The following is a 17415-nucleotide window of genomic DNA, read 5'->3' as shown; positions in this document are numbered from 1 at the left end:
ATCAATACCAAAATTGTTAAAGTAAAGACAAAATCTTTGGAACCGAGCATGCTTTTTGTAAGTGTGTATATCGACTTATAAATCCGACATTCTATGCAATTTAAATATTTCCAATATCATTTACTAACATTGTGTCCGTCCCAGTCATTAACCAATTTAAATTGTGAGTCTAGATATTTTAAGAAAGTTTAAAAAAAATTGTCCAAATCGGTTCATATTTAAATATTTGTGTATGGAAATATTAATTTTTATATGGCTCCTAACAAATTTGAAGGTGTTAAGATGGCGATCAGCCGATTTAAATTTGAATTCTACAAATTTTGTAGAAGTATAAAAAATTGTATCCAAATCGGTTAAGATATAAATACTTGTATATGGGAATATAAACCTTCATAATAACTCCCAACAAATTTGAAGGAGTTGAGGTGGTAACACAAACCTTGGTCTACATAATGGTGAAGGGTATAATATAGGCAGTCCTATACCATGCCTACCAGAAATATTGATTTTAGACCCCATAAAATATATTCCGATCAACTTAGAATCACCTCCTGAGTCGATCTAGCCCTTGGTGTCTGTACGTCCGTCCGTCCGTCTGTCCGTCCCTCTGTCAATCTGTCAATCTGCCAATGTCTGCGATTCCGGTCGCAATTATTAACCGATTTTGATGCAATTCGGTATATGGCGTTTTTTTTTGCACAAGGGCGAACGCTATTGAATTTGGAAAAATTCGGATCAAATTTACTTATAATATGTACCATATATATGCATCGCTCGATTTTTCCAAATTTAGCCATAATATTCTTATTTATTAATAAATGTTACTCAAATTTAAAATTTTGAATTATTAATAATGGACTCAATATTTGTGGCATGCTAACTCTGTAGCTCCCAACATAAGCTATTTCTGTTCAGATTGTGATAAAACTTCCACAGACATGTACTTAAAGTTCTTAAATATGGAAACGAGGTTTATCTCCCAAATATATACCATTGATACCCCACAAGCAATGTTTACTAATTCAGTATGGGTGGTTTAGGGTATGATATAGTCGGCTCCGCCCGACTTTCTACTTTACTTACTTGTTTTGAAATGATAGCAACCCGAACCTGGTTGGTTAATTGGAAAAAAGATATCTGAAGTTTATTTTCTGTAAAGTAATGGGTATAAAATAATGGAGCTACATGCTGTCTTTAAATCAAAATTATTAAAATCATTTTGTTAAAAAAAAAAATACTTGTTGAAATATCTCTAGGAATAACTGCTCTGCTCTACAATACAAAAAAAGCAATTTATTTAAAAGTTAGATTTTATACAAATCGTTATACTAACATAAATGTTTTCTTTTCTCCATTTCCATTTTCATATCTATTCATATCATCCAATGGGGATTTTCCAGTACCCTATGAATATTTCGATGATCATGACCAAAGCTTCTATGACTTGGATACCGAACAAATTCAAGCAAAATATGATACACGTTTGTTATCGCAGCACATATTGAAAGAACCTGAAATCCCGATAGGAGAACAACATACGCTTGATAGCAAAAAGGGTTCACAACGTGAAAGTACCACCATATCTGGTTATGGAGCCACGGATGTAGGGATGAATGAACAACTTGCGTTGGATGCTTCTTTTGTTTTAGATAACAATGGAGACAACAACAACAACAGCAGCTCTGGCAACAAAAATAACAACAACGGCAACATGAAACGCAATCAGGCTGCTGAAGAGGATGGCAGTTCAGACATTTTAAGTAAATTGAAAACAAATGATGCCAGCACGAACACTAACAAAGCTTGGATGGTTGATGATGAAACAACGCCAGCAATTACCGAAAAGCCTGGAATCCATTTGCCACGTGCTGCATCCTGTTACACAAATGGTCAAAAGTACACCCACGGCCAAAAGGTATTTAAACAATTTGGACAAATGTTGCATATTTTTGTTTGTTTGTAGAATCATACAATTGACCATGGTTTTAAATGTGGGCAGGAGTTTTGTGTTTATAGTATTTCACTATTGATTGCGAAATTGGATTCTAAAAGGATTTTGCATGACTTCTATGGAGAAAAGTTGAGCACAACAATATATTTCTTTTCAATTAAGGGCGATCCAATTTGAATGTATTTTATTCGTCTATACATAAAAATTCAAAATACAAAAGTTATATTGAATATTGGGTCGACACGCAGAAATGGAATATGATCACCCCAAATATGTTTTAAGAACAAAATATTATTTTTCGACGGTGCACATGGAATGTTTTTGTCGCAAAAATTTTGCTTTCTCGCTAATCATATACATGGTTGCCACAATCAAATAAATGATTTTTGAGAAAAATGTTATATGTGTTCACCGTGCATAAACATCTTGTTCTTAATACAGTTTTGAAGTAATCGTACACACACAAAAAACAATCCAATTGTTTTTTAAACTGAAATGTCTTTAATCACAGAAATCATAGTATCAGTTAAAAAATTAATTGATAAACAAAACTCTAAAAAAAAAAAAAAACCAAGCCAAACAAAAGGAAAATCTTAAGTAGGGCGGGGCCCGTAATGTAATAATACCATTTACCACTTTGTAGACCAAAATGTTTGATACCATCTTAAAACCTTCAAAGTGTCATCTGAGATAATGGTGGTCATTGTGCTGTAAAAATGAAGCGAAGATACTCTTCTTTTAAGCCATTCATGGCTGCTGGAATGGCCAAAATGTTACGTATTATGATTTTCCCGATAATATCGGGCACTTGGTTTGACTCACGGTCGTTGCAAAATAAGAAGTATATAAGGCAGTAAGTTCGACCAAACCCAATCTTATGTACCCTCCACCATGGATTTCTCAACATTTTGTCACAATTTTATTTTTATAGAAAATTTTGTCACAGCATTATTTCTATAGAATATTTGTCAAAATTTTATTTCTATAAAAAAATTTGTCAAAAATGTTATTATATAGACAATTTTGTCAAAATTTTATTTCTATAGAACATTTGGTCAACATTTTATTTCTATTGAAAATTTTGTCAAAATTTTATTTCTATTGAAAATTTTGTAAACATTTTATTTTTATAGAAAATTTTGTCAAAATTTTATCTCTATAGAAAATTTTGTAAATATTTTAATTCTATAGAAAATTTTGACAAAATTGTATTTATAAAAACGTTTTATTTCTATAGAATTTTTTTGCCAAAATTTAATTTCTATAGAATATTTTTACCAAAATTTTATTTCTATAGAAAATTTTGACAAAATTTTATTTCTATATAAAACTTTGTGAAAACTTCAATAGAAAATTTTTGCCAAAATTTCATTTCTATAGAACATTTTGTAAATATTTTATTTCTATAGAAAAAAATATAGAAAATTTTGTCAAAATTTTATTTCTATAGAAAATTTTATAAATAATTAAATTCTTCTGAAAATTTTGTCAACATTTTATTTCTATAGAAAATTGTGACAAAATTGTATTTAAAAATAAAACTTTGTGAACATTTAATTTCTATAGAAAATTTTTACCAAAATTTTATTTCTATAGAAAATTTTGTAAATATTTTATTCCTATGGAAAATTTTGTAAACATTTTATTGCTATAGAAAATTTTGTCAAAATGTTATTTCTATAGAAAATTTTGTAAATATTTTTATTCTATAGAAAATTTTGTCAAAATTTTATTTCTGTATCAAAATTTGTGAACATTTAATTCCTATAGAATTTTTTTGACAAAATTTTATTTCTATAGAAAATTTGCAAATATTTTATTTATAGAAAATTTTGTAAATATTTTATTTCTATAGAAAATTTTGTGAACATTTAATTTTTATAGAAAATTTTCTGAATATTTTATATCTATAGAAAATTTTTGCCAAAATTTTATTTCTATAGAAAATTTTGTAAATATTTTGTTTCTATAGAAAATTTTTTCAACATTTTATTTCTATAGAAAATTTTGTAAACATTTTATTTTTATAGAAAATTTTGTCAAAATTTTATTTCTATAGAAAATTTTGTAACTATTTTAATTCCATAGAAAATTTTGACAAAATTGTATTTATAAATAAAACTTCGTGAACGTTTTATTTCTATAGAAAATTTTTGCCAAAATTTAATTCCTATAGAATATTTTTGCCAAAATTTTATTTTTATAGAAAATTTTGTAAATATTTTATTTCTATTGAAAATTTTGTAAATATTTTGTTTCTATAGAAAATTTTGTCAAAATTTTATTTCTATATAAAAATTTGTGAACATTTAATTTCTATACAATTTTTTCCCCAAAATTTTATTTCTATATAAAATTTGCAAATATTTTATTTTATAGAAAATTTTGTAAATATTTTATTTCTATAGAAAATTTTGTGAACATTTGATTTTCATAGAAAATTTTCTGAATATTTTATTTCTATAGAAAATTTTGTTTCTATAGAAAATTTTGTCAACATTTTATTTCTATAGAAAATTTTGTAAACATTTTATTTTGATAGAAAATTTTGTCAAAATTTTATTTCTATAGAAAATTTTGTAAATATTTCAATTCTATAGAAAACTTTTGCCAAAATGTAATTTCTATAGACTATTTTTGCCAAAATTGTATCTATTGAAAATTTTGTAAAAATTTTATTTTTATGGAAAATTTTGTTAATATTTTGTTTCTATAGAAAATTTTGTCAAAATTTTATTTCTATAGAGAATTTTGTAAATATTTTATTTCTGTAGAAAATTTTGTCAAAATTTTTATTCATTTATTTTATTAAAGAATTTAAAACCATAATAAATTATGATATTAAATGAGATAAGTACTAACAACAAAGGTTATATAGAAGGGAGCACCATGGTGCAATGGTTAGCATGCCAGCCTTGCATACACAAGGTTGTGGGTTCGATTCCTGCTACGACCGAACACCAAAAAAGTTTTTCAGCGATGGATAATCCCACCTCAGTTATGCTGGTGACATTTCTGAGGGTTTCAAAGCTTCTCTGAGTGGTTTCACTGGAATGTAGAAAGCCGTTCGGACTCGGCTAGAAAAAGGAGGTCCCTTGTCATTGAGGTTAACATGGAATCGGGCAGCACTCAGTGATAAGAGAGAAGTTCACCACTGTGGTATCACAATGGACTGAATAGTCTAAGTGAGTCTGATACATCGGGCTGCCACATAACCTAACCTTATTTCTATAAAACTTTTTGTAAATATTTTATTTCTATAGAAAAGTTTTGCAAAAATTTTATTGCTATAGAAAATTTTGTAAACATTTTATTTTTATAGAAAATTTTGACAACATTTTATTTCTATAGAAAATTTTGACAAAATTGTATTTATATATAAAAGTTTGTGAAGATTTTATTTCTATAGAAAATTTTTGCCAAAATTTAATTTCTATAGAAACAATTTGCCAAAATTTTATTTCTATAGAAAATTTTGTAAATATTTTATTTCTGTGGAAAATTTTATACAAATTTTATTTTTATGGAAAATTGTATAAATATTTTATTTCTATAGAAAATGTTGTCAAAATTTTATTTCTATAGAAAACATTTTATTCTTGTAGAAAATTTTGTCAAAATTTTATTTCTATAGAAAAGTGTGTAAAACTTTTATTTCTATAGAGAATTATACTTTTTAGTTGGAGAGGAGTGTTTCAAAAATTCTACCAAAAAATCAAGAATACTAGCAATCTACCAAAAAATAAAAAAAAAATCTACCATTTTTGGAAGAATTCTAACTAACTGTGGAAACCATGGTTATGGACCAATTTTTACATGGTTATCCACCCAGCAAAAAATTTTGGAAGTTCTTCTCAAGGCACAACTTTAAAAGAACTTACATAAATGTCCTCCCAAAGATGTTCTTTATTTTAAATGCACAGGAAGTTCATTTGAGTCAATTTTTTTTACAACTCCCTTATTTCATATTTTAATGGGAAATTTATTTTTTGTTTCAAATATATTAAAAACAGTTTAAGAATTAATAAAATGGTACAAAATATTTAAATTTAACCGAAAAAAAATTCTTTCTAGAAAAATTTCGAATTTTTTAAAATATTTGATGAAAAACGTTCCAAACAAACGTTATAATGCATTAAAAATCATAACAAAAATTTTAAAAATTATTTATTTGTCAAAATATCATAAAATTTTTTAATTCACATCCAAAACACTGAATTCACCTCACACCTTAAGAAGTGATGCAAATTCAGTGCAGCGGCTGTTGAAATGGTGGATATCCGTCCTAGCTATGACAAGCCCATGTTAAATTCATCGCTTCTGCGTAAATTTGTCACCACTTCCCGACCCAAAAAGAACATTCTCATTATTTTTTTTTTGGTGACGCTTTTTTTGCTGCGCAACAAAAAAGTAGGGAAAATGTTCTTTTTGGATCCATAAGTGGTGCAAAGTTGACGCAGAAGCGATGAATTTAACATGGTCTTGTCATAGGATGGAAGTCCTCCATTTCAACAGCCGTTGCACTGAATTTGCATCACTTCTTTAGATGTGTTCCGAATTCAATATTTTGGATGTATATTAAAAAAATTTTGTGATGTTTTGTCAAATAAATAATGTTTATATTTTTTTATAATTTTCAATGGATTCTAACGCTTGTCGAAAACGTTTGACCTCAAATATTTTCAAAAATTCAAAATTTTTTCAGATTGGATTTAGCATTTTTTTTCGACAAAATTTAAATGATTTTGTAGCATTTTATGAATTCTTACTCTGTTTGTATCATATTTGAAACAAAATTAGTTAAAATTACCCATTCAAAGTATGAAAACACCATGTTATAAAAAAATTGAATTGGAAGTTCTTCTATTCCTGGGTAGTTAAAATAAAGAACATCATTGGAAGTGAATTTTCTGGAAGTGCTTTTAAAGTTGTGCCTTTGGAAGAACTTCCCAATTTTTTTGCTGGGTATTAGAAGCCATAGACTAACATCGGGTACCAAATTTTCACTTGATAAAAGTTGTCCTCTAAGAGGCTCCTCATGCCAAATCTGGAGATCAGTTTAAATGGGGTTTCATTTGGATTGAAAATGGTTTCAATTGATTTGAAAAATATTTCAGTTGACGTCAAAAAGGAATCATTTGATTGGTTTGAAAAAAAAAAAATCCATTTGAAGTGCAAAAAGATCATTTGAAAAGGATACCTAAAGATTGACTAAAGCAAAGTTATTTGACAAGGAAGATACAGCGAAGTTTAAACATATATGCAGCTGTATTTACACAAAAAGGGATTAGTTTGAAAAATGCATACGCTCAGAATAGATAACAGGAAAATAATCTTCTTAGAGCTGCTTATGGACGCTGCTCTTCGGTTAACTTAACTGCGCTATTAGTTTTTCTAGAGTTAACTTTTGCGGGATTCTTCTGTACGATATTTTCAACAACAGAATGCAACATATTTGCCGTATACCGTATAAAAGCTTCAATCCAACAAAACTGAAAGAAATTGTTTTACTTGTTTAAACTATAAATTTTGAAGACTTTCCTCTAAGCTAACAACAATGTTGCGATAAATTTTCCATTTGACAATGTAAATCCAAAGAGGTTCAAACATAAACTCCACTTCCAATGAAAAGCATTTGCGTTCAATACAAGCATAGATCTATGATGATTAACCATTCTTCAATTAATTTTCTTCTATTAATTAAATCAATTTCATTAATAAACCATAAATTAATGTCATTATTTCATAAATATCGAGGAGTACAAAATATAAGCCCTGGTATCAGAAAATTTTACACAAAACACCTGAGTCTGCACAATCGCTGTGACTATGTTGTGGAACGAGGTCAATGAGTAAAACGATAACAATGTCAATGTACAGTCACTGAAAAAAGGAAAAAATAGGAACTGTGGTTAGTAGAGGAATTTTTTTAAATGGTGCCTTGATGTAATTAATTTAGATGTGGTGGCTCTCTAATGATACAGACACACTACACTCTTATATACCATTCTTCTCAGCGATGGTGGTGACATTTCTGAGCTTCTCAAAATGGCTGCGGCGGACAGCGTCCATTTGTAAGAGAGAAATTCAACAGCTTTGGCCTAACCTTATTTTAAGCTAAGAAGTCAAACCAGGAAATCGCACTTAATGGGTGCTATACCAAAACACACCTCTTTGTGGACCTGTAATATATTTCGAATTTCATGCCAATCGGATAAAAATTACATTGGCTAGAACACGGATGCCACAGTTGGTAAATGGTAGATTTTGTATTTTTTGGTAGATTGGTAGAATTTTTAATGTTTTGGTAAATTTTGCAAAATATTTTTTTTTTTTTTAAATAAGAGGTAATTTATTAATATAAATAAGATTTTGAAAAAATTTTCTTTAGAAATAAAATTTGAGAAAATTTTCTGTAGAAATAAAATTTTGACAAAATTTTCTATAGAAATAAAATTTTGAAAAGAAAAATTATAGAAATTAAATTTTGAAAAAAAAAATCATAGAAATAAAATGTTGTCAAAATTTTCTCTATAAATATAATTTTGACAAAATTTTCTATAGAAATAAAATTTTGACAAAGTTTTCTAAAGCAATAAAATTTTGACAAAATATTCTATAGAAATAAAATTTTAACAAAAATTTTTTTTGTGGAAATAATTTTTTAGAAAATTTGCTATAGAAAAAAAAATTCTGACAAAACTTTCTATAGAAATAAAATGTTGACAAAATTTTCTCTATAAATAAAATTTTGACAAAATTTTCTATGGAAATACAATTTTAATATTTCGATTGATATTTCGATGTGTTTAAGTTAGGTTAGGTTAGGTGGCAGCCCGATGTATCAGGCTCACTTAGACTATTCAGTCCATTGTGATACCACATTGGTGAACTTCTCTCTTATCACTGAGTGCTTTCCATGTTAAGCTCAATGACAAGGGGCCTCCTTTTTATAGCTGAGTCCGAACGGCTTTACACATTGCAGTGAAACCACTAAGAGAAGCTTTGAAACCCTCAGAAATATCACCAGCATTACTGTGGTGGGATAATGCACCGCTGAAAAACTTTTTTGTTGTTTGGTCGAAGCAGGAATCGAACTCACGACCTTGTGTATGCAGGCGGGCATGCTAACCATTGCACCACGATGTGTTACAAACGGAATGACAAACTTACATAAAAACAAGTATATACGGCCGTAAGTTCGGCCAGGCCGAAGGTTATGTTCCCTCCACCATGGATTGCGTAGAAACTTCTTCTAAAGACTGTTTTCTAAAGACTTCTTCTAAATACTGTCACCCACAATCGAATAATTTGGGGTGCGGTAACACTTGCCTCCTAACACCGTCTTCTAAATTGTAAGTAAGTCCATACACACAAAAAAAAATTTTTTGATTCAATCACGAAATTAATTGATCCAATTAATTTTTTAATTGAAATGTCTTCAATCACGAAAATGATAGTATCAATCACAGTTTTAATTGGTCATAGAAAAAATTCTTGATTAAAATATTAATTGATTTCATTAGCAAATTTTAATTAATTTTTTAATTAATTCAATTAAAAATTTAATTGATGTTGATTGCAAAACTCAAATAATTTTTTAATTAAGAAATGTAACTATTTTCAATTATTTTCTGAATTGGTTTTTATTTGGATTAACAATTGATTGTTTGAAATACATTTTTAACTAAAAACTAAAAAATTATTCATCACTTTCTTTAACTGACTTAGTCTTCCGAATTTGATTAAAAAGTTAATTGTATAAATTAATGTTTTAATTAAAAATTTTTAAATTTTCAATCATCGACTTAATTGACTTAATATTTCTATCTTGATTAAAAAGTTAATTGTATCAATTAATTTATTAATTGAAATTTTTTTCAACCTCAATTAACTTTTTAATTTGAAATATTTTGGTGATATTTTTTTCTGTGTACTTGGTATATGTTAAACTAAGAAAAGGCCAATTAAATACGTATATAATTCAGTTTGACAAAATTTTCTATAGAAATAAAATTTTGAGAAAATTTTTTTAGAAATAAAATTTTGACAAAAAATTTTTTGGAAATTAAATTTTGACAAAATTTTCTATAGAAATGAAATTTTGAAAAAATTTTCTGTAGAAATAAAATTTTGACAAATTTTTATACAGAAATAAAATATTGACAAAATTTTCTATAGAAATGAAATTATGACAAAATGTTCTATAGAAATGAAATTATTACAAATTTTTCTACAAAAATTAAATTTTGGTAAAATTTTCTATAGAAATAAAATTTTGACAAAATTTTCTATAGAAATAAAATTTTCGGTTTGTTTGTTATTGTTGGCTTCTCTTCAATCGTTACTGTTGTTTTTGATCTCAGCTTAAAGCCATGCATTGACTAAACTACAAATGTAGCTTAACCAAAAGAGGAAAAGTATGCTTGTCAAATTTATTTGGGCAAAGCCCTATAGACTGCAAGATGTACAGCTGTTTCGGAATTACCACATTCCTCATCAGCATCCTCTACTTGCAGCAAAACTATCAACCAATTATCAGAATAAATTCGGGTAATTCACTCAACCCAAAGTGAATTACACTTGAACCTTCCGAAAAAGGGTTTTATAGTCGGCTACTACCTAAACAAATTTTGCAAGCATATCTCTTTTCCTTTGTCAAACTCATATCATCGATTTGAATATAGTTGACTGGGTTTGTTCTTGAGCGTGCTTCCTCTATCTTCATTCGTTTTGTTTGTTATTGTTGGCTTCTCTTCAATCGTTATTGTTGTTTTTGATCTCAGCTTAAAGCCATGCATTGACTAAACTACAAGTGTAGCTTAACCAAAAGAGGAATGTGGTAATTCCGAAACAGCTGTACATCCAACCATCTTGCAGTCTATAGGGCTTTGCCCAAATAAATTTGACAAGCATAGTTTTCCTCTTTTGGTTAAGCTACACGTGTAGTTTAGTCAATGCATGACTTTAAGCTGAGATCAAAAACAACAATAACGAAATAAAATTTTGACAAAATTTTCTATAAAAATAAAATTTTGACAAAATTTTCTATAAAAATAAAATTTTGACAAAATTTTCTATAAAAATAAAATGTTGACAAAATTTTCTTTAAAATAAAATATTGACAAAATTTTCTATAGAAATAAGACATTGGCAACATTTTCTATAAAAATAAAATTTTGACAAAATTTTCTATAAAAATAAAATGTTGACAAAATTTTCTATAAAAATAAAATTTTTACAAAATTTTCTATAGAAATAAAATTTTGACAAAATTTTCTATAGAAATAAAATTTTGGTAGATTATTTTTGGCTCGAGTGGCAACCATGATTATGAACCGGTTGTTAGCGGCCATATACTAACACCACGTTCCAAAGTTCAACCGGATCGGATGAATTTTGCTCCTCCAAGGGGCTCCGGAGGTCGAATATGGGTATCGATTTATATAAGGCTATATATAATTATGGACTGATATATGCCAATTTTTGCATGGTTGTTAGAGACCACATATTTACACCACGTTCCAAATTTCAACCGAATCGGATGAATTTTTCTCCTCCAAGAGGCTCCGGAGTACAAAATATGGGGATCGGTTTATATGGGGGCTATATATAATTATGGACAGATATGGACCAATTTTTGCATGGTTTTTAAATACCGTATACTAACACCACATACCAAGTTTCAACCCGATCGGATGAAATTTGCTTCACTAAGAGGCTCCGAAATCCAAATCTGGGAATCTGTTTATATGGGGGCTATACGTAAAAGTGGTCCAATATAGCCCATTTGCAATACCATCCGACCTACATCAATAACAACTACTTATGCCAAGTTTCAAGTCAATAGCTTGTTTCGTTCGGAAGTTAGCGTGACTTCAACAGACGGACCGACGGACATGCTTAGATCGACTCAGAATTTCACCACGACCTAGAATATATATACACTCAAAAAAGTGAACTCTCTATTTCACTAAAGCCAATTTTACAATATTTTAGCTCATACAATTATTATGCTTGGAGAAAGTTTCCTTTACTCCAATAATTTTTTGTGTAAGTTAGATAAATGAACTAAAAAGTTGGAAAAATTATACACAAATTAAGCATAAAGTTTTACTAAATTCGTATTTCTCACCAAATAGTTTATTATTTCTTTAAATTTATAAATTTTATTACAAAAGCGATTCTACATCCAGAGAAGGGATATGATCACCTCAAACATGTTTCAAGAGCAAAATGTTATTTTTGGATGGTGACCATGTAACATTTTTATCGTGACCATGTTATTTTCTAGGAAATTATGTATCTGTTTTCGAAAAGCATTTTATGTTTGGCAAGAAAACAACATTTTTGCGATAAACATGTTACGTGGTCACCATCCAAAAATAACATTTTGCTCTTGAAACATGGTTGAGGTGTTCATATTCCTTCTCTGCGTGTATGTTCAATGACAAAATGACCCCCTTCCCTGCAAAAAATGAAGCACTATTTCAGCAGGATTGTAAGAGAGAGAGAGAGAGAGAGAGAGGCAGTTCCAACTGCTTACAAAACAACCGAATCATCGTAAGCAGTTGGTACTACCTCTCTCCCTTACAATTCTGCTCCATTTTTTGCTGGGACTGTACTACATTTCAAGCATCCATACTGCATGAATTGGTTGCACGTAAGTAAACAAATGATCATATACCAGTTTGATTACTCGTTTACGTTATTGCAACCGATTCATGCAGTGTGGAGGCACTGCCTACTTTATTGTATATCAAAAAGCGCAACTAAACTCTTACTGCTGAAGTATTTTTCCCTTGGTTTTTATAGCCGAGTCCGAACGGTGTTCCACATTGCAGTGAAATCACTTAGAGAAGCTTTGAAACCCTCTGAAATGTCACCAGCATTACAGAGTTGGGATGATCCGCCACTGAAAAACTCTTTTGTGTTTGGTCGAAACTGGGCTCCAACCCACGACCCTGTGTATGCAAGGCGGACATGCTAACCACTGTATCATGGTGGTTCACGAACATGTTAGTCGCCACCATGTTATTTTCACGAAAACTATGTATACAATTTCGGGAACCAATGGTTACAACTTTCAGCCGTAAAAAGGTTTGCCAGTGCCATTCATGTAAATATCCAGGGAAAAATTATTAAAAACAAGTAAGGAAAGTCTAAAGTCGGGCGGGGCCGACTATATTATACCCTGCACCACTTTGTAGATCTAAATTTTCGATACCATATCACATCCGTCAAATGTGTCGGGGGCTATATATAAAGGTTTGTCCCAAATACATACATTTAAATGTCACTCGATCTGGACAGAATTTGATAGACTTCTACAAAATCTATAGACTCAAAATTTAAGTCGGCTAATGTACTAGTGTGGAACACAATGTTAGTAAAAAATATGGGAAATATTTAAATCTGAAGCAATTTTAAGGAAACATCGCAAAAGTTTATTTATGATTTATCGCTCGATATATATGTATTAGGAGTTTAGGAAAATTAGAGTAATTTTTACAACTTTTCGACTAAGCCGTGGCGATTTTACAAGGAAAATTTTGGTATTTTAAAAATTTTTGTCGAAGTCAGAAAAACATATATATGGGAGCTATATCTAAATCTGAACCGATTTCAACCAAATTTGGAACGCATAGCTACAATGCTAAGTCTTTTCCCTGTGCAAAATTTCAACTAAATCGGAGTTAAAAATTGGCCTCTGTGGTCATATGAGTGTAAATCGGACGAAAGCTATATATGGGAGATATATCCAAATCTGAGCCGATTTCAACCAAATCTAGCACGTATAGCTATAGTGCTAATTCTACTCCCTGTGCAAAATTTCAATTAAATCGGAGTAAAAGATTGGCCTCTGTGGTCATATGAGTGTAAATCTGGCGAAAGCTATATATGGGAGCTATATCTAAATCTGAACCGATTTCAACCAAATTTGGCACGTATAGCTATAGTGCTAATTCTACTCCCTGTGCAAAATTTCAATTAAATCGGAGTAAAAGATTGGCCACTGTGGTCATATGAGTGTAAATCGGCCGAATGATATATATAGGAGCTATATCTAAATCTGAACCGATTTCAATAAAATTTTGTACTCTTCACTATACTACTAATTGTACTCCTAGTGCAAAATTTCAACCAAATTGGGGTAAAACTGTGGCTTCTGGGACCGTATTAGTCCATATTGGGCGAAAGATATATATGGGAGCTATACCTAAATCTGAACCGATTTCAATAAAATTGGGCACACTTGACTATAGTACTAATTGTTCTTCTTGTGCAAAATTTTAAGCAAATTAGGGTAAAACTCTGGTTTCTGGAGCCATATAAGTCCATATCGTGCAAAATATATATATGGGAGCTATATCTAAATCTGAACCTATTTCTTCGAAAATCAATAGGGTTCTATTCTGAGCCAAAACACATACTTGTGCCAAATTTTAAGTTGATTGGACTAAAACTGCGACCTAGACTTTGATTACAAAAATGTGTTCACGGACAGACGGACATGGCTATATCGACTCAAGAGCCCACCCTGAGCATTTTTGCCAAAGACACCATGTGTCTATCTCGTCTCCTTCTGGGTGTTGCAAACATATGCACTAACTTATAATACCCTGTTCCACAGTGTGGAGCAGGGTATAATGATTAAAAAATAGACTACAAACAAAAAAATCGCATTTAACCCAAAATTTCACTGTATCACAAAATCAATTATCATTGGCTGTCATAATGTCTTCCACTTCAAGGATTACAAAAGTGAGCCAAATTAACTTTGAATAAATCATAATTTGTATTATCACAATTTTTCAGGCTTAATTATGTATATAATTTCGGGAACCATGTAACCAACTTTCAGCCGTAAAAAGTTTGCCAGAGCCATTCACGTAAATATCCAGAAAAAAAATATTAAACAAGTATATACAGCACTAAGTTCGGCCGGGCCGAATCTTAAATACCCACCACCATGAACCAAATATTAGGGTTTCATTTGAAATTTCAGGAGGGCTTGAGGACTTGAAGACACTTCCCGAAGATAAATTTAAAGACTTCACCTATGAGGACTATATCAGATTCTGGATTTATAAGAACCATTTTTGTTTGAGTTTTAGAGGAATCATTAACATCTCTTGTAAGTGTGCAAGAAAATTATAAAATAACGGCTTGATTTGAAATCTTAAATCTGTGGAAGTAAAATCTGAAAATTTTACATTGAGTTTCAAGCAATTTTCATGATCAGTGCGCCTTCTACACCGTCAAGAAGTGAAGTCGGTCTATATGGAGGCATTATCAAATGGACCGATAAAAACTTAATCCGATACACGTTTTTGTGAGCCTAAAATATCAGAATATTTAAAAATTCAGGCAAATCAGATAAAAACTACGGTTTCTAGAAACCCAAGGAGTTAAATCGGGAGATCGTTCTTATGGGGGCTATACTAAAATATGGACCGATACTCACCGTTTTCGGCACACCTCTTTATGACCCGAAAATACCTCTAGATTTCCAATTTCAGGCAAATAGGATAAAAACTTCGGATTCTAGAAGCCCAAGAAGTAAAATTGGGAAATCGGTCTATATGGGGGCTATACCAAAATATGGACCGATACTCACCATTTTCGGCACACCTTCAGACAAATTGGATAGAAACTACGGTTTCTATAAGCCCAAGACCCAAAATCGGGAGGTCGTTTTATATGGGGGCTATACCAAAACAGGGACCGATACTCACAATTTTTGGCACACGTATTTGTGGTCCTACAATACCTCTAGATTTCCTATTTCAGGTAAATTGAATAAAAACTGCGGTTTCTATAAGCCAAAGAAATAAAATCGGGAGATAGGTCTATATGGGGGCTATACCAAAATATGGACCGATACTCACAATTTTTGGCACACCTCTTTATGGTCATAAAATACCTCTAGATTTCAAATTTCAGGCAAATTGGATAAAAACTACGATTTTTATAAGCCCAAGACCCCAAATCGGGAGGTCGGTTTATATGGGGACTATATCAAAACCTGGACCGATATAGCCCATCTTCGAACTTGACCTGCCTGCAGACAAAAGACGAGTTTGTGCAAAATTTCAGCACGATTGCTTCATTATTGAAGACTGTAGCGTGATTACAACAGACAGACAGACAGACAGACAGACAGACGGACAGACGGACATCGTTATATCGTCTTAGAATTTCTCCCTGATCAAGAATATATATACTTTATATAGTCGGAAATCGATATTTCGATGTGTTACAAACGGAATGACAAACTTATTATACCCCCATCACCATTCTATGGTGGTGGGTATAAAAATAGACTACAAACAAAAAAAAAACAAGTATATACAGCAGTAAGTTCGGCCGGGCCGAATCTTAAATACCCACCACCATGAACCAAATATTAGGGTTTCCTTTGAAATTTCAGGAGGGCTTGAGGACTTGAGGACACAACCCGAAGATAAATTTAAAGATTTCACCTATGAGGACTATATCAGATTCTGGATTTATAAGAACCATTTTTGTTTGAGGTTTAGAGGAATCATTAACATCTCTTGTAAGTGTGCAAGAAAATTATAAAATAACGTCTTGATTTGAAATCTTAAATCTGTAGAAGTAAAATCTGGAAATTTTACACTGAGTTTCAAGCAATTTTCATGATCAGTGCGCCTTCTACACCCTCAAGAAGTGAAGTCGGTCTATATGGAGGCATTACCAAATGGACCGATAAAAACTTAATCCGATACACGTTTTTGTGAGCCTAAAATACCAGAATATTTACAATTTCAGGCATATCAGATAAAAACTACGGTTTCTAGAAACCCAAGGAGTTAAATCGGGAGATCGTTCTTATGGAGGCTATACTAAAATATGGACCGATACTCACCATTTTCGGCACACCTCTTTGTGACCCGAAAATACCTCTAGATTTCCAATTTCAGGCAAATAGGATAAAAACTTCGGATTCTAGAAGCCCAAGAAGTAAAATTGGGGAATCGGTCTATATGGGGGCTATACCATAATATGGACCGATACTCACAATTTTTGGCACACGTATTTGTCGTCCTACAATACCTCTAGATTTCCAATTTCAGGTAAATTGAATAAAAACTGCGGTTTCTATAAGCCCAAGAAGTAAAATCGGGAGATCGGTCTATATGGGGGCTATACCAAAATATGGACCGATACTCACAATTTTTGACACACATATTTGTGGTCCTACAATACCTCTAGATTTCCAATTTCAGATAAATTGAATAAAAACTGCGGTTTCTATAAGCCCAAGAAGTAAAATCGGGAGATAGGTCTATATGGGGGCTATACCAAAATATGGACCGATACTCACAATTTTTGGCACACGTATTTGTGGTCCTACAATACCTCTAGATTTCCAATTTCAGGTAAATTAAATAAAAACTGCGTTTTCTATAAGCCCAAGAAGTAAAATCGGGAGATCG

The 17415-nt window shown here is 30.8% G+C and overlaps 1 protein-coding gene across 1 annotated transcript in view; it reads left to right on the top strand.

The window, feature by feature from the left end:
* The window catches only part of LOC142240750 (uncharacterized), a 163988-nt gene that overhangs the window by 51173 nt on the left and 95400 nt on the right, over window positions 1-17415 (top strand). Inside the window, exon 3 of the mRNA XM_075312469.1 lies at window positions 1401-1915. Coding sequence (XP_075168584.1) covers window positions 1401-1915 — 515 coding nt within the window. The remainder of the gene's footprint in view (window positions 1-1400; window positions 1916-17415) is intronic.

Source organism: Haematobia irritans, chromosome 5, assembly GCF_050003625.1.
Source record: "Haematobia irritans isolate KBUSLIRL chromosome 5, ASM5000362v1, whole genome shotgun sequence".
NCBI classification, from domain to species: Eukaryota; Metazoa; Arthropoda; class Insecta; order Diptera; family Muscidae; genus Haematobia; species Haematobia irritans.
The sequence above is the reverse complement of the archived record's forward strand: the minus strand, read 5'-3'. Positions and strand labels throughout refer to the sequence as shown.